The 26,029-nt window shown below is 46.4% G+C and overlaps 1 protein-coding gene across 5 annotated transcripts in view; it reads right to left on the bottom strand.

Annotated features, from left to right (window-relative positions):
- CEP131 (centrosomal protein 131) overlaps nucleotides 1–26,029 on the bottom strand; it is a 42,614-nt gene that overhangs the window by 5,792 nt on the left and 10,793 nt on the right. For 4 of the 5 annotated variants that reach the window (XM_044299196.1, XM_044299198.1, XM_044299194.1 and 1 more), the window contains exons 8-23: nucleotides 25,048–25,165; nucleotides 23,250–23,366; nucleotides 22,966–23,131; nucleotides 21,784–21,878; nucleotides 21,525–21,692; nucleotides 21,237–21,443; nucleotides 20,964–21,101; nucleotides 17,658–17,783; nucleotides 16,782–16,898; nucleotides 15,766–15,795; nucleotides 12,879–12,981; nucleotides 9,103–9,304; nucleotides 7,023–7,130; nucleotides 5,645–5,762; nucleotides 4,532–4,606; nucleotides 1,393–1,535 (exon numbers count right to left, since the gene is read on the bottom strand). In XM_044299196.1, the coding sequence (XP_044155131.1) occupies nucleotides 1,393–1,535; nucleotides 4,532–4,606; nucleotides 5,645–5,762; nucleotides 7,023–7,130; nucleotides 9,103–9,304; nucleotides 12,879–12,981; nucleotides 15,766–15,795; nucleotides 16,782–16,898; nucleotides 17,658–17,783; nucleotides 20,964–21,101; nucleotides 21,237–21,443; nucleotides 21,525–21,692; nucleotides 21,784–21,878; nucleotides 22,966–23,131; nucleotides 23,250–23,366; nucleotides 25,048–25,165 (2,031 nt within the window). The remainder of the gene's footprint in view (nucleotides 1–1,392; nucleotides 1,536–4,531; nucleotides 4,607–5,644; nucleotides 5,763–7,022; nucleotides 7,131–9,102; nucleotides 9,305–12,878; nucleotides 12,982–15,765; nucleotides 15,796–16,781; nucleotides 16,899–17,657; nucleotides 17,784–20,963; nucleotides 21,102–21,236; nucleotides 21,444–21,524; nucleotides 21,693–21,783; nucleotides 21,879–22,965; nucleotides 23,132–23,249; nucleotides 23,367–25,047; nucleotides 25,166–26,029) is intronic. The other variant, XM_044299199.1, reaches the window with a different exon arrangement.

The following is a 26,029-nucleotide window of genomic DNA, read 5'->3' as shown; positions in this document are numbered from 1 at the left end:
TTATGCCACCTGGACGGATAAGATGATTGCTAAATTCAGGTGAAAAATGAACAGAATAGCCTGTGGATATGCCATAATTGTCCGAAATGGGAATACCCCTTTAACTGGCGGCCATAGCTGTCATCCTGCTATCCCTAAAGTGGATTATAACTGCAAAATGGATGAGCATTGTAAGTAAGCCAGAAAGGCTTAGACCTTCTTGTAAAGGATACTAACGGAATAACCTTCTAATGTCATACGTGGTGCAGCAGTGAACATGTTAATTGGTTTGATCGCGCAATGGAAAAATATCATTGGGTGACACTGTTTAGCTCAGCTCCATTAGACACAGCTATGAGCAGTGACCACAATTTAGCTGCATTACCTACTGGTGTCTTAAATCCACCCATCTCATCAAAGGCTCAGCCCCCATGCTTTACAGTGCAGCTCTGCTTGTTTAGTCTGGCTAATAAGTATGTTCCACAGAAGAGAAGAAGAGGAGTTTTCTAAATAGCACTCTCATTAAAGGGCATCTGATGCACTTGGCAGCTGAAGGCATCTGTGTTGGTCCCGTGTCCATATGTTCCAGCATTGCTGAGAAAAATTGTGTTTTGATATATGCAAATGAGCCTCTAGGTGCAATGTAGGCGTTGCCGTTACACCTAGAGGCTCTTCTCTCTCTGCATTTATTGCGCCCTCTGCACTTTAATTGACAGGGCTGTTATCATACCTGGCGCTGTGAAAGTGCAGAGGGTGTGGCAGTTGCAGAGAGAGCGGAGCCTCTAGGTGTAATGGCAACGCCCCCGTTGCTCCTGGAGGCTCATTTGCATATAACAAAACCTAATTTTCCTCAGTAATACGGGCACATATGAACATGGGACCAACACAGATGCCTTCAGCTGCCAAGTGCATCAGATGCCCTTTAATGAGGGTGCTATTTAGAAAACTCCTCTTCTTGTCTTCTGTGGAACATACCCATTAGCCAAACTAAACAAGCAGAGCTGCACTGTAAAGCATGAGGGCTGAACCTTTTCTCAGCAATGCGGGCACATAAGAACATGGGACCAACACGGATGCCTTTAGCTGCCAGAATACTACATCTGTGTGTAGACAATACGGCCCTTGCCAAAGTTTGTTCCAAAAATGCGCACGCTCAGGTCACCAGACTATGCTATCTTGCTTACAGGCTGTGTCTGCTATTGCACATCAGCTTTATTCATGTGAATGGAATAAGTTGCAATACCAGATGCAGTCTGTGGGAGAGAGTGGCGCTAACTGAATACAACCCTTTTAATGTGCTCTGACATCTTCAGCATCCAATGTGCATTACCACAATCACTGGTGTTGTTGTAGTGCCTCCATGTTTAGTACCCACTAGTTGGGATTCTCCCATTTTGTTTGTGCGCCCGGTACCTGTTCTCAGCTGCCCGCTCACATTCTTCCCTCGCTGTCGACATTTCAGCCTCCAGCCGCTGGATCACCAGTTCTATCTCCTTATCTCTCCCTTTCCGCACCTCTTCTTTGAGTTCCCGCTCCCTGGAAAGCAGCCAGGCTTCCTAAAAAGCACACAGTACATTGCCTTATATCATTAGATTTACAGCAGAACTTCTTCTTAAAGGGGAACCACATTTTTGTCAAAACACAAAAAAGGCGGACGAGAGCAGAGGAGGCGGCATGAAGTCATTGGGAACAGGAGACTCTAGCAAAGGGCACAATGTGCTGGAGGTAGTATACAGTGGAAGAGGGAGGAGCCCTGCTGTGACAACTGGGGCAAAACCAATGTTACGACTGGGGAAGTGTCCTCTGTAGCGACTGCTTGGGGAAAACGCAGTCTGTAGCGACTGCTTGGGGAAAACGCAGTCTGTAGCGACTGCTTGGGGAAAACGCAGTCTGTAGCGACTGCTTGGGGAAAACGCAGTCTGTAGCGACTGCTTGGGGAAAACGCAGTCTGTAGCGACTGCTTGGGGAAAACGCAGTCTGTAGCGACTGCTTGGGGAAAACGCAGTCTGTAGCGACTGCTTGGGGAAAACGCAGTCTGTAGCGACTGCTTGGGGAAAACGCAGTCTGTAGCGACTGCTTGGGGAAAACGCAGTCTGTAGCGACTGCTTGGGGAAAACGCAGTCTGTAGCGACTGCTTGGGGAAAACACACTGGGGCACATTTACGATAGTATCTGTGCCTGTTTTCAGGAATAAAAAAAGCTGTTTCAGGCTGTTTTATTTTTTAAGTCTAATTTACCAACTGATTTTGTGCCTGTTTAGGAGCAATTTGCGCCTTGTTCGTCTAAGGCCTCTTGCATACAAAGTTTTTTTTTCCCGTTTACGTTCTGTGTGTTCCGTATACTGACCTATTCATTTCAATGGATCCGCAAAAAAAAACAGAAGGTACTCCGTATGCCTTCCGTTTCCGTATTTCCGTTCAAAGATAGAACATGTCCTATTGTTGTCCGCTTAACGGACAAGGATAGTACTGTTCTATCAGGGGCCAGCTGTTCCGTTCCGCAAAAAACTGAATGCACATGGACGTCATCTGTATTTTGAGACAAATTTTGGAGTTGTCTTTGTTTTGCCACTTATTTCCGAGGTATTTATGTTGGTGCACCTTTTTTTTTTAGCCCGAATTAGGTGCATAAAAAGTCTCATTTCTACTCCACTGACCAGGCTTATTTTTCCCATCTGTATTGAGGGGAAACTTGCACAATTTTCTGCATTGAAAGAGAAAGAGTTGCGACTTTTTCCGGTCATTTGCGCAACTTTTTTATGCACAAACCAATGAGATAAGTCTTAGTGAATATGAACCTGTCAGACTTAAACCAAATATGATTAAGATGATTTATTAAAGGGGTTATCCAGGAAAAGATATTTATGACTCAGGATAGGTCATCAGTATCAGATCTGTGGGGGTGTGTGACACCCAGGACACTGATGATCAGCTATTAGAAGAGGCCTTGAACCCTGCAGCCTCTTCCAAATCCATTAAAATCACCGTACAGCATTCACATGGCCTAGTTGCAGCTCAGCCCTATTCAAGTCAATGGGGCTCTAGCTGCAATACCAAGCACTGCCACTATACAATGTACGGCGCTGTCCTTGGAAAGCTGCCAGGAGCCTGCATGGCTCACCATAGCTCCGGTGAGCACAGCGGCTCCTTGAAATAGCTGATCAGCGGAGGTGCCGGGACTTGGACTCCCACTGATGTGATAATGATGACCTCTCCTGAGGATAAGTCATACTTATCTTTTCCATGATATCCCCTTTAAGGAATCATAAATCTGAGGCAATTTATACACAGGCGTTTCAAATACGCCAGTATTATTTTTTTACTCCTAAAAAAAGGCGAGATTAAAGGGATTGTCCAGGTTAAAGGTTGAAACCGGATATAAGCTCCCTTTCACACCTTTACCATGTATGAGTAGCATTTCCTTGCTCCGATGCTCCCCTTGCCTACATCGCGCACGGTAAGGTATGTTTGTTGTGAGCCGGTGACGTGCCGGGCTTTACATCAGTATGCTAGACAGAGACTTCTACTTAGCAGGGAGCCCGGTGATGTCAACGACACAAATCTGATCTGGGCGGTTTTAGAGGCGGGTTGTCTGCACCCTGCATCACCGGCTCACAACAAACAGACCTTGCCCTGCGCGATGCAGCACAAGGCAAGGGAGAGCATGGAAACGCTCCGATGCTCCACTCAGTGAAGGGGAGCTTATACCCGGGTTCAGCCTTGAACCCAGACAACCCCTTTAATAAAGGTGCCCCACTCTGTTGCGACTACTGGGAAAAACATGGTCTGTTATCATTACTGGGAGAAAACCTCTCTGTTGTGATCAAAGGGAACCCGTCATCAACGTTATGCTGACCTCACTGAGGGCAGCATGAAATAGTGACAGAAATGCAGATTTCAGCGGTGTGTCACACATGAGCTAAAAGTAAGTGGTTGCTGAGAACCAGCATCATAATCATTGCAGCCCAGACCTTGGAAAGAGTCAAATCTACTTGATAAGAGTCTTGGTTATTCCTAATCTCCTGCTCTCCTCGCCCATCTGCTGATGATTGGCAGTTCTCTCCTAGACAGGAAGGGAGAAAGCTCTGTATTAGACTGTCAGTCATCAGCAGGTGGGCAGGAGAGCAGGACTGCACGAATAACCAGGACTCTTCTCAGGTGGCCGGGACTCTTTTCCAGGCCCCGTCTGCAATGATTGTGATGTTGGTTCTCGGCAACCACTTACTTTTAACTTACAAATGACCGACCGCTGAAATCAACTCACCTGTCTCTACTTTATGCTGCCGTTAGTTTGGGCAGCATAAAGTTGATGACAGGTTCCCTTTAATAGGGAAAACCTGGTCTGTGGAGAATGTGGGGGAAACCCGCTCTGCCGTGTCTCTCTGGGAAAACGGCTCTGGTGGAATACACTTTCTGACTGCTGGAGGAAGAGGAGTCACTGCTGTGACTATAGGTGATGGGTGGGGTCTCCCTGAAATGCACCTCAATAGGGATGGATGAACCCGGCTCTATAATCCAGAACATCTGTAATCTGGTGTATGTGCAGCAGTTACCTCCTTCTTCAGGTAGTTCTGCTCCCAGGCCTGCTTCTCGATCTCCAGCCGCTCTTTGATTGCCTTCAGCTCAATCTGCAATCAAGCAGAAGGAAAAGTGTTTGCAGTTTTCTTATTTTTTGGGAAAAACAAACACCTCGTGACCGTGCCTGTACGCAACCGCTCAATGGTCAAATGAATGTAAACAGAGCTGGAGTGACACGAGAACTGCACCGCCGGGGATTAGAGATGGGGCAACAGCATACCGGCCAACAATACCAACCAGACTGCAAAAGGGCGGTATTTAATCAAATCTGAGTAAAAAACTGGTGATCCTGGATGGGGCTTAAATGTTCATAACATCGCAAATGGAAGGTATGCAACAAAATACAAAGGGTTGTCCAAAATTAGGTGAAAACATGGCTGCTTTTCAGTAACAGCTCTACAGATGTCCATGGGTTGTGTCTCGTATTGCAGCTGTGCTTTACTGTGGTGACTGGAGCTGAGCTGCAATACCGGACCCAACCTATGGACATGTGTGGTGCTGTTTTTTTACTCCTACACAAGGTGCCCATAGAAATGAGAGAACTGTGGAAAATGTTCACAGTCAGATGACAATCATCAGTGGCCACCCTGGCCCAGGGATCTCAAGGGAAGGGGCAATCAGCTGATCGCTTCTGCCTACCCCAAGACACCGTAAGGTCAGCGCTGCCCTCTTGTAAGAAATACGCCCAGATGGGGCGACCTGAGCATGCACATTTTTGGACTGAACTTTAAGAGCACCTGCCACTTTTCTGTATCCGGCCAGTTCGTGTTTGAAGGATCGGCAGGGACTTCCTCAAGGGACAACCCCTTTAAAAAGGATTTTCGTGATGGACAGAGAGAAGGATCAGCACAGGGCACTCAAGTGTATGGGGCTGAGTTGCAGTACCAGACACAGCCACATAATTAGGGATGCCGCCATATTGGGTATTACAGAGTCGGGAGCTGCCCTTTCATTCAGCTAATCTGCAGGGGTCCCAGAAGGCGGGATCCCCATTGTTTCTACACGGATGGCCACTGAAGGCCTTCAGGCTTCTGCTACGTCCAGTTCCCCCCCCCCCCCCCATGTCTTAATCCAGCTTTACTCCGGACCTGGTGGCGCCTATCCTGCTCCTCCTTGCTCTTCTCGTACTCTTCTTTCAGGACTCTGGTGGCGAGTGCGCAATTGTCTTCCAGCTGTTTCCGGAGTTCATCCAATTCTGCTCTTTGCCTGGGAGACAAACACATAAAGATATATCACACAAGGCAATGGACGCCAGGTTCAGGCCTCATCAATAAACTTGGAAGATTTATAAAAGTAACTGCAAAGGAATAAAAGGAGCAACCGCCGTATTAACCAATCAGGTCACTGATTTCCTTCCAAAAAGTAATTTAATTAAAGGGAATCTGTCACCAGTGACCTCCCTATAAAACGATTTGAGTAGACACGTTACTGTGGTTCTGATTAAACCGCTCTTTTTCTTTTGTTGATCCGAGGCTCTGTTCCAGAGTTATGATACTTTTGCTTAATATGCAAAGTAGGCTTTGGTGCAATGAGGGCGTCACTGTTGCTCTTGTTTCACCCATGCTCTGCTCAGTTCTGTAGCTGGCCTTTCCCTCGATGCTTTGATTGACAGGGCAATGAGGGAGAAGCTGGTCACATAAATAAATGAAACCTGGGTGCAACAGGACAAATGGTGATACCCTCGTTGCACCATAGGCCTAATTTGCCTATTAAGCAAAAGCATCATAACTCGGGAAAGGAGCCTCAGATCAACAAAAGGAAAACAGGGTTTTAATCAGGTGAACCACAGCGATGTGTCTGTGCAGACAGCTAGATAGTGACAGATTCCCCTTGAAAGAGCACTCTGGCAAAACTGAAGCACTGTTATACCAAGAGCAGGGTCTGTAGGAGTGGAGCATGGCCCAAGGGGTTTCATTCGGAGTCTCTGTGCCATGCACCGAACCCTAATTTTCTTACACTTGGCATAACACAGTGTTTCAGTGGTGCCTGCACTGTCCCTTTAAACCGGGCTGGTCAGCCCTCTCGACATCGGTTTAATTAAAAACCCATGAAAATAAACACTGCTGGAAATTCTCGTTTTAGAACTCTGCGTTGTGCTGTTCCTCTTTTATTCTTCCTGGAAGGCGTATCACCATTCCCCTTCTCTGTAGGGTTTCTCCCTACATGGTCCATGTCCAATCAGCACTGGCTGTGTCACACGTTGTTGGGACATGTCTTCTTGACAAGGCAATACCCAAGATGTACAATACCCAAGTGGAGTCTTTGTGTTGCCGGGAAGAGGGATAGGTGGCTGGAGATGCAGAGTTATTAGGAAACCCTAATATTTTGCTTCCCATAGTACATCCAATGGAAAGACAGACAGGAGGAGTTGCTTATGGTAATCAGGTGACTGCTTTAATTTTTATAATATGCCATAATATGGCGGCTGTGGATACTGCACTATTGGGGTCAGGGGTCTCCTCTCACCTGGCCGCCTGCTGTTTCAGGCGCTCCTTCTCCTCGGACACGTCGCTGTAAAGCCTCCTGCGCTGCTCCTGCAGGGACTGCTCCTCTTGCACCAGCTGCTTCTCATACCTGGACACAGGGGGAACAAAAAATAAATAAAAATCAACCGTCTGTACGGAAAATGTGTCGTGTAAAAGTGCTATTCAAATAGCACACGGAGAGAAAAAAAAAGTAAAAAAATAAATAAAAATATATATATATATATATATATATACACACACACACACACACACACACTCTCACCTAAAGAATTATTAGGAACACCATACTAATACGGTGTTGGACCCCCTTTTGTCTTCAGAACTGCCTTAGTTCTACGTGGCATTGATTCAACAAGGTGCTGATAGCATTCTTTAGAAATGTTGGCCCATATTGATAGGATAGCATCTTGCAGTTGATGGAGATTTGAGGGATGCACATCCAGGGCACGAAGCTCCCGTTCCACCACATCCCAAAGATGCTCTATTGGGTTGAGATCTGGTGACTGTGGGGGCCATGTTAGTACAGTGAACTCATGGTCCTGTTCAAGAAACCAATTTGAAATGATTCGAGCTTTGTGACATGGTGCATTATCCTGCTGGAAGTAGCCATCAGAGGATGGGTACATGGTGGTCATGAAGGGATGGACATGGTCAGAAAGAATGCTCAGGTAGCCCGTGGCATTTAAACGATGGCCAATTGGCATTAAGCGGCCTAAAGTGTGCCCAGAAAACATCCCTCACACCATTACACCACCACCACCAGCCTGCACAGTGGTAACAAGGCATGATGGATACATGTTCTCATTCTGTTTACGCCAAATTCGGACTCTACCATTTGAATGTCTCAACAGAAATCGAGACTCATCAGACCAGGCAACATTTTTCCAGTCTTCAACAGTCCAATTTTGGTGAGCTCGTGCAAATTGTAGCCTCTTTTTCCTATTTGTAGTGGAGATGAGTGGTACCCTGTGGGGTCTCCTGCTGTTGTAGCCCACCTTTCTTTCCCATTCTGACATTCAGTTTGGAGTTCAGGAGATTGTCTTGACCAGGACCACAACCCTACATGCATTGAAGCAACTGCCATGTGATTGGTTGACTAGACAATCGCATTAATGAGAAATAGAACAGGTGTTCCTAATAATTCTTTAGGTGAGTGTATATATATTGATGCAGCTGCCTCCAAATAAGTTCTCATGCACATAAATGTATTTTTTTATTTTTTTGTGGATAGGATGCAGACTGTGTGCTGTCCGCATCCATATGTCCGTTCCGTAGCCCTGCAAAAAAAGATAGAACCTGTCCTATTCTTGTTTTGAGGATAGGCATTGTTACAATGGATCCGCAAAAAAATAGGGATGCAATACGGATGTCATCCGTATTTTTTCCATATCCATGTTTTGCGGTCTGCAAAATACATACGGTTGTGTGCATAAGCCCTAATTATCTGAGTGACCACTAATATGGCTGCCATTACAACTCCCACACAGATCTCCACTTGGCTTTTCCAGACCCCTGGACAGCAATGGTAACACATTCCTCCTATCAGTAATGCAAAGGTTTGATCAAGCTCCAGTGCAATGTGGCATCTATGGTACCAGCCTTAGTGGTTTCCTATCAGGACCACCCCACCGATGGACATCATACAGGGGTCCTCAGCTCTATTTTGGGCTGAATATGTCCAACTCTCATAATACAATCTTGCATTTCAATTCCTCGCTGTTTTCAAGATCTCCACTTGCTGAAAAACAGCGAAGATCTAATACTTTGCACGGCTGAGTGTTTGCTTAAAGTCTAGGTAATCCTCTGTGGGCCAAGAACATGAGGAGGACACATTGGTGCAGATAATATGTATCAGTGTCGGGCCACAGAGGATTGCCTAGATTGGGTACAATGGTACTGTAGGTCTGTACTGATTTTTAAGCTTTGAAGGTAAACAAGAATGTTTCCATTCACTGAAAGTAGGCAGAGATCTTGAAATTCCTACATAAAGTATGAGGGGGTATGTCTCTTGGTGTCAGTGTTTGGTCCTGGAACCACCAGAGTGGCCCCTGGTACGTCACCTCTGCTTTGCCAGCTCTCGCTCCCTCTGGCTCACTTCCTCCTTCTCTCGCTCCAGGTTCTGCCTCAGCTCCTCCGCTTGGCGCACGTATCTCTGCGCCGCGCGTTCATCGGACTGCAGGAGCTCGGCTTCATGCAGAGCCTTTAACTTGCGGATCTCCTGCTTGTGCTTGGATATAAGTCTCTGGATCTCGGGCTCCAGGCCTGTAGGGGAGAAGATATGCAGAGAGTGAGGAGAAAGCTCACATATATGGCTGCCAGTCGGGGTCCTCAATCTTGCAAGCACAAACCAGAGCTAATTTATAAGCCCCACCCCTCATTGTTCTGACCACACCCACAAACCAATCTTAAATGTAATCTCAAGACACTCGCTATGCCAGTGCCCAGACCTAGTGATGCCAATTGCGCTAATGAATTGAAGTAGAGTGGTGCCATCTTGCAGATATTCCACAGTGCAGTGCCCATACAGCACTGGCAAGCTAATACCATTCACAGGGAACTACCCATGATGTTGTGCCATCTGCACTGGATGTGCTCACATATCAGATACCACTACAATAGTACCCAGAATATGCCAGACACAGTGCCCCCATAATATAATATACTTGCATGTGAGCAGCCAGCGTCATGTAGCTAGCACTTTCTGTGCTGAGCCAATCAGCATCCAGCCACAAGAGCTAGCACTTCCTGCGACGAGCCAATCAGCATCCAGCCACAGGAGCTAGCTCTTCCTGTGACGAGCCAATCAACATCCAGCCACAGGAGCTAGCACTTCCTGTGCCGAGCCAATCAGCATCCAGCCACAGGAGCTAGCACTTCCTATGCCGAGCCAATCAGCATCCAGCCACAGGAGCTAGCACTTCCTATGCCGAGCCAATCAGCATCCAGCCCCAGGAGCTAGCTCTTCCTGTGCCTAGACACTCAGCATCCAGCCACAGGAGCTAGCTCTTCCTGTGCCGAAACAATCAGCATCCAGCCACAGGAGATAGCACTTCCTGTGCTGAGACACGCAGCATCCAGCCACAGGAGCTAGCTCTTCCTGTGCCGAGCCAATCGGCATCCAGCCAGCCACAGGAACTAGCACTTCCTATGCCGAGCCAATCGGCATCCAGCCACAGGAGCTAAGTCTTCCTGTGACGAGCCAATCAGCATCCAGCCACAGGAGCTAGCACTTCCTATGCCGAGCCAATCGACATCCAGCCACAGGAGCTAGCTCTTCCTGTGACAAGCCAATCAACATCCAGCCACAGGAGCTAGCACTTCCTGTGCCGAGCCAATCAGCATTCAGCCACAGGAACTAGCACTTCCTATGCCGAGCTAATCGGCATCCAGCCACAGGAGCTAGCACTTCCTATGCCGAGCCAATCGGCATCCAGCCACAGGAGCTAGCTCTTCCTGTGACGAGCCAATCAGCATCCAGCCACAGGAGCTAGCACTTCCTATGCCGAGCCAATCAGCATCCAGCCACAGGAGCTAGCACTTCCTGTGCCGAGCCAATCAGCATCCAGCCACAGGAGCTAGCTCTTCCTGTGACAAGCCAATCAACATTCAGCCACAGGAGCTAGCACTTCCTGTGCCGAGCCAATCAGCATCCAGCCACAGGAGCTAGCACTTCCTATGCCGAGCCAATCAGCATCCAGCCACAGGAGCTAGAATTTCCTATGTCGAGCCAATCAGCATCCAGCCACAGGAGCTAGCACTTCCTGTGCCGAGCCAATCAGCATCCAGCCACAGGAGCTAGCTCTTCCTGTGTCGATTTAATTAAAAAGTGAGCCTAATGTATTGTTCTGCGATTGATAATTTAGAAAATCTGATCATCTGGCACGGATTAGGTCCAAGTGACGCTGGATTAAACAAATTTTACTGTGTGTGAACACCTAGTCCTGACTCCCCTTCTTTACAGATACAACCTACATGACAGATAGTCCCTCACAGCAGGAAGCGTCTGACATCGGCACATACTTGGGAATATTTTTATTTAATGGTCAGGCGGTGGGTGGGGGACTCACTGCCGGGACCTCCCTTGCTCAGCTTCTATCTGATCACTGATCCTTATTATTCACACACAGATCTGTATAATACAACAGTCCAGTATCACTCTGCAGCAGGAGGACACCTAGTGGCCACAAAGGAGAATGACATCCTCCTCAAGGTTTACAGTAGGGTAACCCATTAGACTCCATATCTACATACACGAGTGTACATTTTCAATACACAAGCTCCAAGAGTGCGTTATCACCACTGGGCCAAGCCCTAATCTGCAAGGAATGATGACAGGTTCCCTTTAAAAAGCACCCCAGATCCCCAATTGATTATTTTCTGTACATTTAGGCCTCTTTCACACGAGTGAGTTTCCACGTGGGTGCGATGCGTGAATGCATGACACCTGCACTGAATCCTGACCCATTCATTTCAAAGGGTCTGTGCACAAGTGATTTTTTTTTCCCCGCAACAGTTCTACGTTGCCTGAGCATCGCAGCATGTTCTAGATTCAGCGTTTTTCACGCAGCCCTGGCTTCATAGAAGTGAAAAACGCCTTGTATCCGGAATGCAGCACTGACGGTTGCTAGGAGATGTTGTTTGTAAACGTGCGTAAAAACCGCATCAGAACGGATTGCACCCGCGTGGAAAAACACTGAACGCAAATGCAGACAAAACTAACTGAACTTGCTTGTGAAATGGTGCGAGTTCCACGGAACGCATCCTGACACAATCCGTATAGTTCATGTGAAAGAGGCCTTAAAGGGGTTGTGACAAGTTTTCTAATTATCCCTTAAGCACAGAATAGGGGATAAGTAACTGATAAGTGGGGATCCAACCGCTGAGACCCCCCCACTGATCCCAATGAGGGGGGTCCTGTTACTCCGCCTTGATGAAGCAGCAATCCAAGCACTCCATTCATGTTCTATGGGACTGCCGGACATGGTCAAGTACAGCACTCCAATATGTCCAGTGGTCCCATAAAGAAAGAATGGAGTGCTAGGATGCATGCTTGGCATGCCAGCCCATGAGGACAGTGGGGGACAGGACCTCCCTGCTCGTAATGGGTGAGGGTCCCAATGATCAGGCCACCACCAATCAGTTAGTTATTCCCTATCCTGTGGAAAACTTTGCATAACCCCTTTAAGCCCCTGAGCTGGACCAATCTGAAAAGCTGTATGACAACCTATATGGTGTTTGACCTAGGACTGAAGGTCAAATTTGCTGAAAACGGGGGCGTATTACCTGTAACCTAGCCTTCAAGAAATGGCTACAACTACCCTGAATAGAATGAAAACCTGAAATAAAAGGATAAACTGAGGACTTTCAGGGGTTAAAGGGGTTGTGTCAGCTCAGACAATGGGGGCATATCGCTAGGACAATGGGGGCATATCGCTGACAGGTGCAGGCCCCACCACTGGGACCCGCACCTATCTCATAAACTGAGCCTTGAAAGTCACGGAGGGCGCACCGCTCCCATTCTTTTCTATGGGGCCGACTAAAATAGCCAAGCCACCGCTCGGCTATTTTTGGCGGCCTCATAGAAATTAACAGAGGGCGGCAGGGCATGCGTGGTGCACCCTCCGTGAGTTTTAAGGTTCTATTTATGAGACAGGTGCCCCCATTGTCTGAGATGGGAATACCCCTTTAAATGAGATTAGAAAAAAGGTCTATTGTTTTTGGAGAAACAGCTCCACCCTTGTCCATGGCTGTGCCTGGTACTGAAGCTCAGCCCCATTCACTTGGACACAGTCCTAATCCCATCAGACACCTAGGAGACTATAAAGTGCACATTTACCCTTCACTGTGATCTCTTTAATCTTCTTGGTCTTCTCGTCAATCCACTTCTCCCGCCGCACTTTTTCGGTAGCGGTCATCAGTTCCTGCAGCTTCTTCATCTCCTGGAAGACGAGACGTTAAGATAACTGATCACTTGTGCTGGTATTATCAGCGTGTCCCTGTTCCATCCTCACGACCGCCCTTACAGCACTCTGACAACCCATTAGTCGGAGTTCATGGTGCTCTGTAGTCAGTCCATGGGGGTTCTGCAGGGAACAGAGCTGAGGCAGAGAACCAGCAGGGGGGCAGTGCTGGGTAACAATCTGATGGAGAGCCGACCCCATAAACATGTAGGATGTCAATCAGTGCAGAATTTTGCACCTTTCAAAAGGTTCGGGTCAAATTTCCCAGCATGCCCCACAGCAACTAAACTACATACATAGTCCTGTTTTTTTTCCCCCTCCTAATTGTTTAGGTCCATATTGTGGCACATAGGGGGCAGTGGTCAGTGCCTGGTTTCTCAGGACAATGGCTGAACAGGCTGGAGAAGTGACAACCAGTTTCCTGGGTGTGAAATGTGCTGAGTGCAGTTGTCACTACCCTTCCCCCGCTCGTACATCAACAATCAACCAGTAATAAAAGTGACCTGCATTCTGTATGCATGACCGTGCCTACGAGCCTTGTTAATGGTGTTACATCCCCCTGGCTGGATCATGCAAAGCAAACCAGGAGAAAGTCAGAAGATAAAGAGGATGATGGGGGTTAAAAGAAAGATAAATTGAAGGGGGTTTTCATCAATATCGGACTCCTGGCATTCCCCACCGATCAGCTGAAGAGGCTGCGGTGCTCCGGGGAGTGCTGCAGCCTATTCCTAGGTCAGTGACGTCATGTTTATCGGTCACATGGCCTATGTGCAGCAATACCAATCACGGCCACTAGACAATGTATGGCGCTGTGAGGAGGTAGCAGCTGACTGACGGAGGTGCAGGGAGCCAGACCCCCACCGGGGAACAGAAATAAGTATATTACATTATTCTTCAATATGGGGGGACTTCATGGGGGTATCACTGGAGAAACTTCTTTACTCTTTCACTACCACACTGGTCTTCACCCATATTGCAATACCTGAATTACACACAATAACCCTTAGGATACCAGAGGTTTTTTAGTTTTCATTTTTCTGCCCCATCTTCCTTGAGCCATAACTTTTTTATATTTCCGTTCACATAGCTGTAAAAGGATTTATTTTTTGCGGGACAATTTGTACTTTCTAATGCCCCAAAAATTTTAAATGGGGTGAAATTGGGAAAAAAAAATGCAATTTCTCCACCGTTTTATGGGTTTTGTTCCCATGGCGTTCCACTTGCGGCAAAACTGACCCACGCCCTTCATTCTCTGGGTCAGTACGATTACAACGATACCACATATGTATAGGTTTTTTTAAATGTCTAAATAGTGTAAAAATAAATGTAAACTTTGAAAAAGAATTTTTTTTTTACATCACCATATTATGCCCCCGTAACTTTTTTATAGTTATATATACTGAGCTGTGTGGGGGCTCACTTTTTGTGGGACAATCTGTAATTTTATTGGTACCATTTTAGAGTGTGTGTGACTTTTTGATCACATTTTATTACATTTTTGTGGGTAAGAGAAGCAATGAAAAAATAGCAAATTCGCTATTTTGACCCTTTTTTTCATTACGCCATTCGCCGTATTGGAAAAATAATTTTATATTTTAGTAGCACGGGCGTTTTCGGTCGTGGTGATACCCATGATGTTTTCTGTCGCGTTGATACCCAGGATATTTTTTGTTATTTAGGTATTTATTTTTTTATTATACGGAAAGGTGGGTGGTTTAAACCTTTATATTTTTTATATATTTTTTTAGGTTTTTTTTCAACTTTTTTGTAATGATTTTGAAGCTCGTATTTTTTAATTTTGAACAATCATGGATTTTTAAAATGCATTTATTACTGACTATTGCTCATTTCTTATGTTGACCTGCCACCTGGTGGCCAAAATAAGAACTGCAGCTTGAATGCCCCCAGCCTCTTCTGCGAGGCTGAGCGCATTCAAATCAATTACCGGCATCCTCATTGGCCACAGATGATGCCGGTAACGAGCCCAGAAACGCAAGCTTCCGGGTTTTTGACCCTTTAGATGCCGTGCTCTCACTTGATCATGGCATCTTAAAGGCTTTAATTAGCCGCCGTTCTCTGCGGAGACCTGTCGGCTATGACGCCCACAGAACGTGCGAGCGGGGGTGCAATGTTTGCTTATCGCTCCAGCGCTATACATGTACGGCGCTGGTAGCGAAAGGGTTAATAGGGAAACTGGAGATGTCCGCCAAAATATCTTTTCACTGATGATGTCACGCAGGGACTCCGCCCTGTTGATGACATCGTCGTCCGAGCAAGGGGGGAAGGTAATTTCTACTCCATGCAGTTATACATGAGGCGGAGGCTGTCAGTGGTCGATATGATCAGGTGGGAGGATGTGGCGCGGCATACATTTAAAAGCAGAACACAACGAAAAACATCATCTTGTGCAAAACCCGGTGTCAGCTAGCAATAAACCAGTTAGTATAAAATGGTTACAGATCATGCTGCAGAAAAACATTAAAGGGGTTGTCCAGGATTAGAAAAACAGCATCACCCCTGTCCATGGGTTGCGTATTGCAGCTCCGCTGCACTGGAGTCAAGGGGCTGAGCTGCAATACCGCACACAACCTGTGGACAGGGGTGGGGGCTATTTTTGGAAGAAAGTAGCCATGTTTTTCTAATCCCAGATAACAACTTTAGACTATGAGGACTGGTGGGCATAGGGATGGGCATAACAGACAGGGTGCAGACTCCGGCATAGTGTGACATACAGAGGGCATGTAGCGTGTACAGGACTATTACCTCACACAGGGGGCCCAGAGTTTGCCAAACCTGGGGGAAGGCAAAGAGAAGAAGAAAAGAGGAGGGGGAAGATAAATCAACATGTGAATGCAATAAAATAACCAAAGGATAAATCCCCACCTATGGAAATGATCCCGGGGGCCATAAAGCAGAACCCCGCCGCGCGGTCTTCTAGGACCTATTGTGTTACACCTCATAGGCTTTATCACCACTGGCATAACCTGAGAACCGATTTTGAATATCTCGATCCTAGGCTGAGATATGATCACTGAAGCGATAGGCCCAAAGCCTGAGGCTGCACTACTGAGACATTCTGCTAAGGCTGTAGGTATTGATGTGGATGGAGCTCCTGCGGGGCGGCAGTGTAAAAGGTGTACCGAAGACAGTACATGTCCCACAATGCACCATGAGAGAGCGCAGGTTGAACCAGAAGGGGGCAGCAGTGCAAGGTGAGGTTTAGGGTTCATTCACACGTTCGCAACGTGTTTTGCGGATCCACGGATCCGCAAAACACGGACAGCGGCAATGTGCGTTCGTCATTTTGCGGACTGCACATTGCCGGCACTAATAGAATATGCCTGTTCTTGTCCGCGATTGCGGACAAGTATAGGACATGTTCTATTTTTTTCGGAACGGAATTGCAGACCCGGAAGTGCGGGGCCGCAATTCCGTGTCCGGGCAGCACATCGTGCTGCCCCATAGAAGTGAATAGGTTCGCAATTCTGTTCCGCAAAATGCGGAACGAAATTGCGGACGTGTGAATGGACCCTTAGGGATGAGCGAATCTAGTTCAGATGAAACATCCAAAGTCGATTTGCATAAAACTTTGCTCCAATACTGTACGGAACAGGTGCTCCGTACAGTATTAGAATGTATTGGCTCCGATGAGCCGAAGTTATTGCTTCACTCGATTCGCTCATCCCTAGTGAGGTTATACAGCCTAAAGACTAATGAGAAAACCCTGAATTTTGAATGCAGCTTTGGTGGCGACTAGAGTGTAGCACGCTTCTCCTTACCGTTTCATGCTGCTCTTGCATCTGGGAGATCTTGCTGGAGTACTTGTGATCCACTTGCTTCAGCTCACTTACCAGTGACTCGCATCGCTCGCTCAGGGCTTTCTTGTCATCGATGAGCTGTACACAAGCAGACAATAAAGTGACATTCGCAATTGCTGCATCTTCGACAACATGTCCAGTGCCCCGATTATAAGTGGAGGGGTCCCCCCGCCAATCACCTATTGAGGACCTTTCCTAAAGGATAAGGTTACTTTCACATCTGCGTTTTCCTTTTCTGGTATTGAGATCCGGCAGAGGATCTCAATACCGGAAAAAAACGCTTCCATTTTCTCCCCATTCATTGTCAATAGGGGCAAAACTGTACTGAACAGAACGGAGCGCTCCAGAATGCATTCCGTTCTGTTTGGTTGCTTGCAACGGTTTTCTGTCCGGCATGGGAAGCGGAGCAAAACGGATCTGGCATGACACACAATGCAAGTCAATGGTGGCAGATCCTTTTTTTCGGACACAGTAGAAAAAGTCATTGCTATTTTAAAGATAATACAACCGGATCCGTTCATAACTGATCCAGATGGTTGTATTATCAAAAATGGAAGTGTTTTTGCTGATCCCTGCCGGATCAGGCAAAAAAATGCAAGTGTAAAAGTAGCCTAAGCCTTCAATACAATGACTACAGACTTTCTAATGTACAATCTGTTTCAATTCCTTACCGCTTGCAATATCTCTGCTTGCTGTCAGTGAATGGAAACATCCATGGTTTGCATACAGCGGGTGAATGCACAATCCCGCTCACACAGCTGCCTGTCTGGTTACTGTGTAAGCGCGGTGCACCCAAACTGGATGTGAATAATTGGTTGTGGTATATTCTCCAGTTACCTGGTCGATGAACGTGAGGTGGCGCTGTATGGTGGCCTCGTACTGCTCGCTCTGCTGCTTCAGCTGATAGCCCAGCTCTTTCTCGGTTTGCTTTACATGTCGCACCGTTAATTCACGTTGCTGGGCCTGGTGAAATGAAAGGGGGGGGGGGGAATGACAAAACGCAGGACATTAGGGATTACATGAAATTAGAGTTTCCCCAAAAACAGCAAAGCCAGAAAAGTACCCCCAGCACTGCTAGCGGAGTACCCCTACGAAGATGCAAGAAACTAGAACGACCTGCTGGTCGTCAAATATGTCCACCATGTAAATGTTACATATACAAAGTGGCGCCTAAAAGTTTATGAACCCTTCAGAAGTTTCTCTATTTCTTTATAAATTTGACCTAAAACGACATCACGTCATAAAATTAGATAAAGCTAGCGAAGTCAAACAAATGAGTTCAAAATATTAGAGACTTAGGCCTCCTGCACACGACCGTTGTTTTGGTCCGCATCTGAGCAGCAGTTTTTGCGGCTTGGATGCGGACCCATTCACTTCAATGGGGCTGCAAAAGATGCGGACAGCACTCCATGTGCTGTCCGCATCCGTTGCTCCGTTCCGTGGCCCCGCTAAAAAAATATAACATGTCCTATTCTAGTCTGTTTTGCGGACGAGAGAAGGCAGTTATATTAATGGCTGTCCATGCCGTTCCCAAAAATTGCGGAATGCACACGGACGACATCCTTGTTCTGCTGATCCGCAATTTGCGGAACGCAAAACACACAACAGTCGTGTGCATGCGGCCTTAATATGTTGAAGAAAATTCTCCAGTATCACATGTCTGCGAGTGGTCCTTCTCATTCAGTATCTGGTGTCACCCCCCTGTGCAGCAATAACTGCGGCTAAACGTTCCCAGTAATTGTTGATTAGTCCTGAACATCGGCTCGGAGGACTCTTAGCTCATTCCTCCGTACAAAACAGCTTCAGCTCTGCCATGTTGGTGGTTTCCTATATGAACTACTTGCATCAGCTCCTTCCACAAAGTTTCTATTGGATTAGGACTCATGCACACAACCATTTCCATTTTTGGGGTCTGCAAGTCGCGGATACCGGCTGTGTCCATCCTGCATTTTCAACAGGCCCGCAATATATTACAAATGCCGAAACGGACAAAGATAGGACATGTTCTATATTTTCTTTTGCGGAACCACAGAACGGACATACAGATGCAGGCAACACACAGTGTGCTGTCAGCATTTTTTGTGGCCCCCTAACATGAATAGGTGCGGATCGGATGTGGACCGAAACTACGGTCGTGAGCATGAGGCCTTAAAGGGGTTGTCTCACTTCAGCGAATGGCATTCATCATGTAGATGCAGTTAATACAAGGCACTTACTAATGTATTGTGATTGTCCATATTGTTTCCTTTGCTGACTTCATTCATTTTTCCATCACATTATACACTGCCCGTTTCCATGGTTATGACCACCTTGCAATCCAGCAGCAGTGCTTATTCCTATATTGTGCAAGCACGACCACCACTGCTGGATTACTTTGTGGTCGTAACCACGGATACCAACAGTGTATAATGTGATGGAAAAAACAATCTAACCAGCAGAGGAGGCAATATGGACAATCACAATACATTAGTCAGCGCATTGTATTAAAGAGGACCTTTCATGGGTTTGTAGTAAGCGAGATAAATATCTGTACCTGCGGGCTGATGCTGCCACCCTGCCTGTTTCTTTAAAATAGCGCTCTAGCATCTCCCTGTCGCACAGATGAAAACATCAGGCGATGGGGGGGCAGCCTATAGCAGGCCCTGATGGGGAAAGCCTTCCTAGCGTCACCCACAATGGAGAGATGCAGCTGCGCCCGTGCGGGCATCAGGAGCAACGTAGTATGGGGGACATTATAGAGGTTGGATATAATAATAAAGTCAGGACTTTGACTTGGCTATTCCAAAACTTTAACTTTCATCTCCTTTAACCCTTAGTGACCACCCATACTCCTTTTTACGGCGGTCACTAAGGGGCCTTAGGCTGGGCCGCTGCTTTTTAACGGTGGTCCAGTCTAAGTGCTGCACTGTCTGTCTATTATAGTCTTCTTGTGGTACTATTAAGTGGTAAAAAAAAAGAAGAAAAAAGACACATTTATTAAATTTCAAAAATTGCGCTTTTTTCCCCCCATTGAAAATACGCTTTTCAATGAAAAAAATTGCAAAAAAAAAAATCTCCCCCATAGGTTTAATATTGCTGCGTCCGTAACAACCCAGACTACATAAAATTTAAAAAAAAAATTAAATAAGACAAAATTGCTAACTTATTCTTAGTTGCCACTGAAAAAACTTAATATCAAGCGATCAAAAAGCGCCATTTACTCCAAAAAGATAGCAATGAAAAATACAAGTCATCCTGCAAAAATCAAGCCCTCACACAACTCCATAGAAACAAAAATAGAAAAGTTATGGGTCTTGGGAAGCAACAATGCAAAAACATTTTTTTCTTTAAAAAAAAAAAAAAAGGTGTTTTATTGCAAAAAAGTAGTAAAACGGAAAAAAATATATATGTATTTGGTATAACTGTAATCGTACTGACCCAGAGAATAAAGACTTTATTTTATTTATACCGATAAAAATGAACGCCGTAAAATGTATAACGTAAAAACGCAGTGGCAGTATTGTGGTTTTTCCCATCTCCTTACCAGAATGAGTTATTAAAAGTTAATCAGAAAGTTATGTGTACCCCAAAATGGTGCCATTAAAAACTACAACTTGCCCCGCAAAAAACAAGCCCTCATTAAGCTATACAGACGGAAAATGAAAAAAGTTATAGCTCTTGGAACGCGACGATGAAAAAAGGAAGGAAAAAAACGCTTGGTCGGTAAGGCCCAAAACAGGCTGGTCACTAAGGGGTTAACTGTTCTTTGGTAGAACGACTTGTCTGCTTAGGGTGGTTCTCTTGCTGCATGACCCACGATCTCTTCAGATTCAGCTCACAGACAGATGTCCTGATATTTTCCTTCAGAATTTGCTGATATAATTCGGAATTCAATGCTCTATCAATGGTGGCAAGCCGTCCTGGCCCAGATGTGGCAAATCAGGCCCAAACCATGATACCATCAGCACTATGTGTAAAAGATTGGATGAGGTTTTTATGCTAGATGCAGCGTTTTCCCTTCTCCACACATAACGCTTCTCATTTAAATAAGTCCTAAAGATATTTGTGTAGTATGGGTCATTACGGATGCGGCAATACCAAACATATGGGGGAGATTATTTATTTATTTAATTTTTTTCATTGAAAAGCGAGAGAGACACTCACTAGTGCTGTCTGCAAAAGGTTCAGTGCTTTCTTCTTCTCCTCCAGCTCCAGTCGCATCTTCAACATGGAACTCGTCACCTCAGTAGCGACGGCCGACGCCTGCTCCAGATGGTTCAGTTCTTCCTCAGACAGAAGAGCCTTCGCCCAAAACAAAGTTAATAAAAATTAACAAAATATCTGCCACCTAATGTTCTGGAGAACCTGCTATTGTATGCCCCTGCAATCTGCCCACTAGGGGAAGTATCTCAGCGGTCTATGTTAAGGACTACTTACCCCTCTGTGAGTGTGGGAGCCCGAGGACCGCGGCCTTTCCTGTTCAGCTTTTTCCATTTCATCCAGAAAGGTAATGATGTTCTGCAGCTTGGCTTCAGACAGCAGGGCCCCGGCTGTACTGTGAACTTCATTCTGCTCCACCTGTCCATTGCGTGTCATCTGACTATGGCGCTCCAGGTTATCTGCCGTGAGGGACGTGTCAGCGTCCTGGAAGGGAAATTGGTCAAATACTCCTGGTCTGATTCTAAACGTACAGGCTTTGCACCTACCTACTGTCACTTGTCTTACCCCATCAATCCAGTGAAATTTGTCTTTGCCCTCTGTTCTAATGGCCATCAGTGGTTCAGGCTCTTCCAGCTGCTTCAATGTGTCCAGCAGATCGGTCAGGGTGGTCTTAGAGTGGGCAGAGACTGCTACATCCACCTCTCCCAGGACCTGGTCAGGAGTAGATAGCACCTGTAGAAAAGAAGATGGTGTGAACAGGGATTTCACTAAACCAAACTGATGGCAAAATATGGGCAGCGGATATCTCGTACAGTACCCTCACCTGGGCACTGTGCTCACTGCTCCTGTAGTCTGGTGACGGCTTGAAGAGTGACATCATAGAATTATCATTTTCCAACATATCTTGCGCTCTAGAACCTAAAAAGACCAATAAAAGGACACGCCATTGATATCTTGTACATACAAGGATATTTAAAGGAACGCTCCTGGAACGCTTGTCCGGTCTATGATGCCAGGAGGTATACACTACAGTATAGGACTGTGAGGGCTAACCTCCGGCACTCCAGCTGTGGTAAAACTACAACTCTCAAGATGCACAGTTGCTGGGAGTCGTAGTTGCACCACAGCTGGAGTGCTGGAGATTAGCCATCACTGGTATAGGATATTTAAAGGAACGCTCCTGAAATGCTTGTCCTGTCTATGATACTAGGAGGCATACACTACAGCAGGGATCAGCAACCTTCGGCACTCCAGCTGCTGTGAAACTACAACTCCCAGCATGCACACTTAGGCCTAGTTCACACGACCGTATGGCTTTTATTGTTTTTTGTGGTCTGTTTTTCACGGATCCGTTGTTCCGTTTTTAAGTTCCGTTGTGTTTCCGTTTCCTTTCCGTTTTTCCGTATGGCATATACAGTATACAGTAATTACATAGAAAAAATTGGGCTGGGCATAACATTTTCAATAGATGATTCAGAAAAAACGGAACGGTAACGGAAGACATACGGATGCATTTCCGTATGTGTTCCGTTTTTTTTTTGCGGACCCATTGACTTGAAAGGAGCCACGACCCGTGATTTACGGCCAAATATAGGACAAGCTCTATCTTTCAACGGAACGGAAAAAACTGAAATACGGAAACGGAATGCATACGGAACACATTCCGTTTTTTTTTGCGGAACCATTGAAATGAATAATTCCGTATACGGAACACAAAAAAACGGCCCGTACACCCGCAAAAAAAACTTCCGTGTGAACTAGGCCTTACTCTGCTGTTCTTGCCGCTCCCATAGAAGTGAAAGGAGGATTCTAGGAGTTGTAGTTTCAGAACAACTGGAGGTTGCTGATCCCTGTACTACAGTAAAGGATATTTAAAGGAACGCTTGTCCTGTCTATGATACCATCACAATGCCCCCTGGACAATCATATATCCTTACTGGTGACACAGAATTACACAGACCGCACTGAAAAATCAGGAGCGACTATCCGTCTTGTGATTTCTTGCCTGTATTATTATTATTGGACTTGGTGCTCCTCTGTAATGGAGAGTTGACCAGATTCCTGCCGACCTTCTTCTTTCCCACCTTCCCGCTCTGTTCCAGCCGTGTCAGCTCCTCTTCCACCAGTTTCTGGGCTTCCAGGGCTTTCTGGGCCCGCTTAAGCTGCAGTTCCTTAGAGTGAAGCAGGATTTCAGACAGGTCATATTTATCTATAGGAGGCTATGGACCTTGTCTGTCCACTGCACCACCATCACATCAAGGAAATGTTCCACCACAAGACAGTTCATACCTGGATGGCCGCCCGTCGTGCTTGTCGAGCCTTTTCTTCCCGGATTCTCTTGCGTTCCTCGTCTTTGGACTGATAGGAATTTAAGTAGCTGCTTTCATCTGCTTGATGCTGCCGTTCCTATAAGGAGGAGCGAGTGCAAACATCTCCAAGTAAAATACGCAAAGGATTTCTACAAACTTGAAGGTCTGTGAAGCACAATACCCCCTGCACAGCCCTTCAAAGTGCAAAACAAGGTGTTACAGATTTCCTAGGTCTGTGGGGGCACGCCATGTACAACCAGATCTCCAGGGGCAGATTGGCCATAGACCTTACAGGGAAACTTCCCGGGGGTATGATGCGGGCCTTCCTCATGGCCGGCCAGTGGAAGTTTTTGGGGATGTATTTTGTGCTGCTGGCAGTATTTTGTGATGGACTGTGGTATTTGGCTCTGTTGGGGTGGTATAATGTGCCACAATATGGTATTGCTGGCTCTGCCTTCCTTCAATTTGGACCCAACTACAAAATGGGGACACTTAGTATTTTTTCCAGGGCCACTTTAAGTTCCCAGTCCGCCCCTGCAGATCTTTCCGTCTGTGATTCTATAAAGGTTGTGCAGTATATGTCACATGATCATTTTCAGAGCTGCTGATTGGCTAAGAAGAATCATGTGATCCACCACTTGACTTCAGAGAATCAGGAAGTGCTTTCTTCTCAGCCTCTGTCCAAAGGTCCCCATAAACCTGAAATAGCCACCTTTCTGACTCTCCCATAAACAAGCTGCTCCTGAAATGCCCCATCCTATATGTCCCATGCTTTACCATCGGAGAGAAGTCAGGAGTCCCTTTACATGCTATAGATGCCAATTCTGCCAAAATCAAGGGTTGAGCTAAAATTGTATATGGGGAAAAATAGATTATTATCCCATCTCCCCCACCCTTATATGTGACCAACTTCCTCATTAAAGGGACCTAAATGTATTCTCTATCCATAGGATAGGATATAAGTGATCGGTGAGGATCCGACTAATTGATCATGAGAAGGGGGCCCTGTTCCCTTGTATGAAAGGAGCGTCAACTGTGCATGCGCAGTGTCACTCCACTCCACACAGCTGACGAGATAGACGAGCAGTCCCATCGAAATGCATGGAGAGACCGTGCACATGCTTGACCCCTGCTCCATTCATATGGGGATAAACAAGGCCACCATTCTCATGATCAGTTGGACCCTCAGGAATCACCTATCCCTTATCCTGTGGATAGGGAATACATTTAGATCTGGCCACAAACTCTTTAAATGGGTTTCTCCTTTAATAAGCCTTAGAACTGAGATCCTTGCAGGTGCAATCCTGAGGGGTTCCTGTTCTCACAAGTGCCTGTGCATGACCACTTTCTACAGAAACGTAAGGAAGGCATAGCATTCATTCACTTCTGTGGAGCTCGCCACAAACTCATTCTTAAAGGGGTTGTCCGGGAATACATAATTTCTAACAGGTGATGTCAGCCTGCCTCCCCTACCGAAAGGATCATACTTGCCTGCCTCTTGAGCTCAGGTCCTCCTCACTGCCTCCATCCTATGGTCCGGAGCTTCAGAGGTGATGTGTTCAGAAGAGACACATCATGGCTGAAGCCAGAGGTGAAGAGGATCAATTGACCATGCTTATGCCGAGGAGGAAGAGATGAGTGAGTGATCCTCTCAGTAGGGGAGGCAGGCTGCTGACACCTGCTAGAAATGATGTATTCCTGGACAACCCCTTTAATCAATAGAAAAGCCTGTAATAATCTTGGAGACAACTATCCCCAGTATGTTTATACTAAATTACCTCCTTTTTGGAAGTCAACATATGCCGTACAGCTTCCTCCCGAGATGTCCGCTTCTGCCGATGGCGTCGGTACCAGCGCTGAATGGTGATTGCGGCATTGTTGACTTGCAGAATAAACCTGTGCAGGAGAGAAGTATGCAGTGTCAGTGATGGATACTATCTATGGCCTCATACACACGGCCGTTGCCCGCAAACATAGGGTTCGTAATATGCGGGCCCTGGCCATGTGCTCACCACATCATGGTTGCGGACCCATTCCTTTAAACGGGTCCGCAATCTGGAAGGTGCGGTGCGGAACGCCATGGAAGCGCTACGGAGTGCTTCTGTGGGGTTTCTCTCTGTACCGCAAAAAAAAAAAATAGATGTTGAATGGGTCTGGATCCCTCTGCGGCAGCCTCACGGATGTTGCCCGTGCACTGGGGACCGTAACTTGCGGTCCACAATGCACGGAACGGCAGGGTCCGGATCCGTCACCACAGAGTTCCATTGTAAAAAAAAAAAAAAAAAAAAACACACAACAACTTATACGTTAACGTAGGACTCTGAAGGGTGGAAAAACATGGTACACTACACTTTCCCATAATGCAAAGTCCAGCAAAAAAAGTATATGTTAACGTATAGTTTATTTTTTTTTACAACGGAACTCTATGGTGATGGATCAGAGGCCTCCGATATTGTTAAGTCTTTTTGTCTACGTTAAACGCATGACAAAAACATGATGTGAACCCACCCAGCTGGATGTACAGATCCAGATGCCTCAAACTGACTGTGCACCCGGGGGGAGTCAGAGCACCCTATAACCAACCAGATGGCAGGAGTGATGACAGCAGCAAGACAGAAGTGTACTGATTATGTGGGAGGCAGTGACCCGTCTACTGCATGTGGCACAGACGGCTTCATGATGTCAAGAGGACGATGGAAACGTATGCAGAAAGTAGCATTATTGCAGCCTCCAGCAGCACAGAGTATTTTAGGACTGTGC

The sequence above is a fragment of the Bufo gargarizans genome, chromosome 6 (assembly GCF_014858855.1).
Source record: "Bufo gargarizans isolate SCDJY-AF-19 chromosome 6, ASM1485885v1, whole genome shotgun sequence".
Lineage (NCBI taxonomy): Eukaryota > Metazoa > Chordata > Amphibia > Anura > Bufonidae > Bufo > Bufo gargarizans.
The sequence above is the reverse complement of the archived record's forward strand: the minus strand, read 5'-3'. Positions and strand labels throughout refer to the sequence as shown.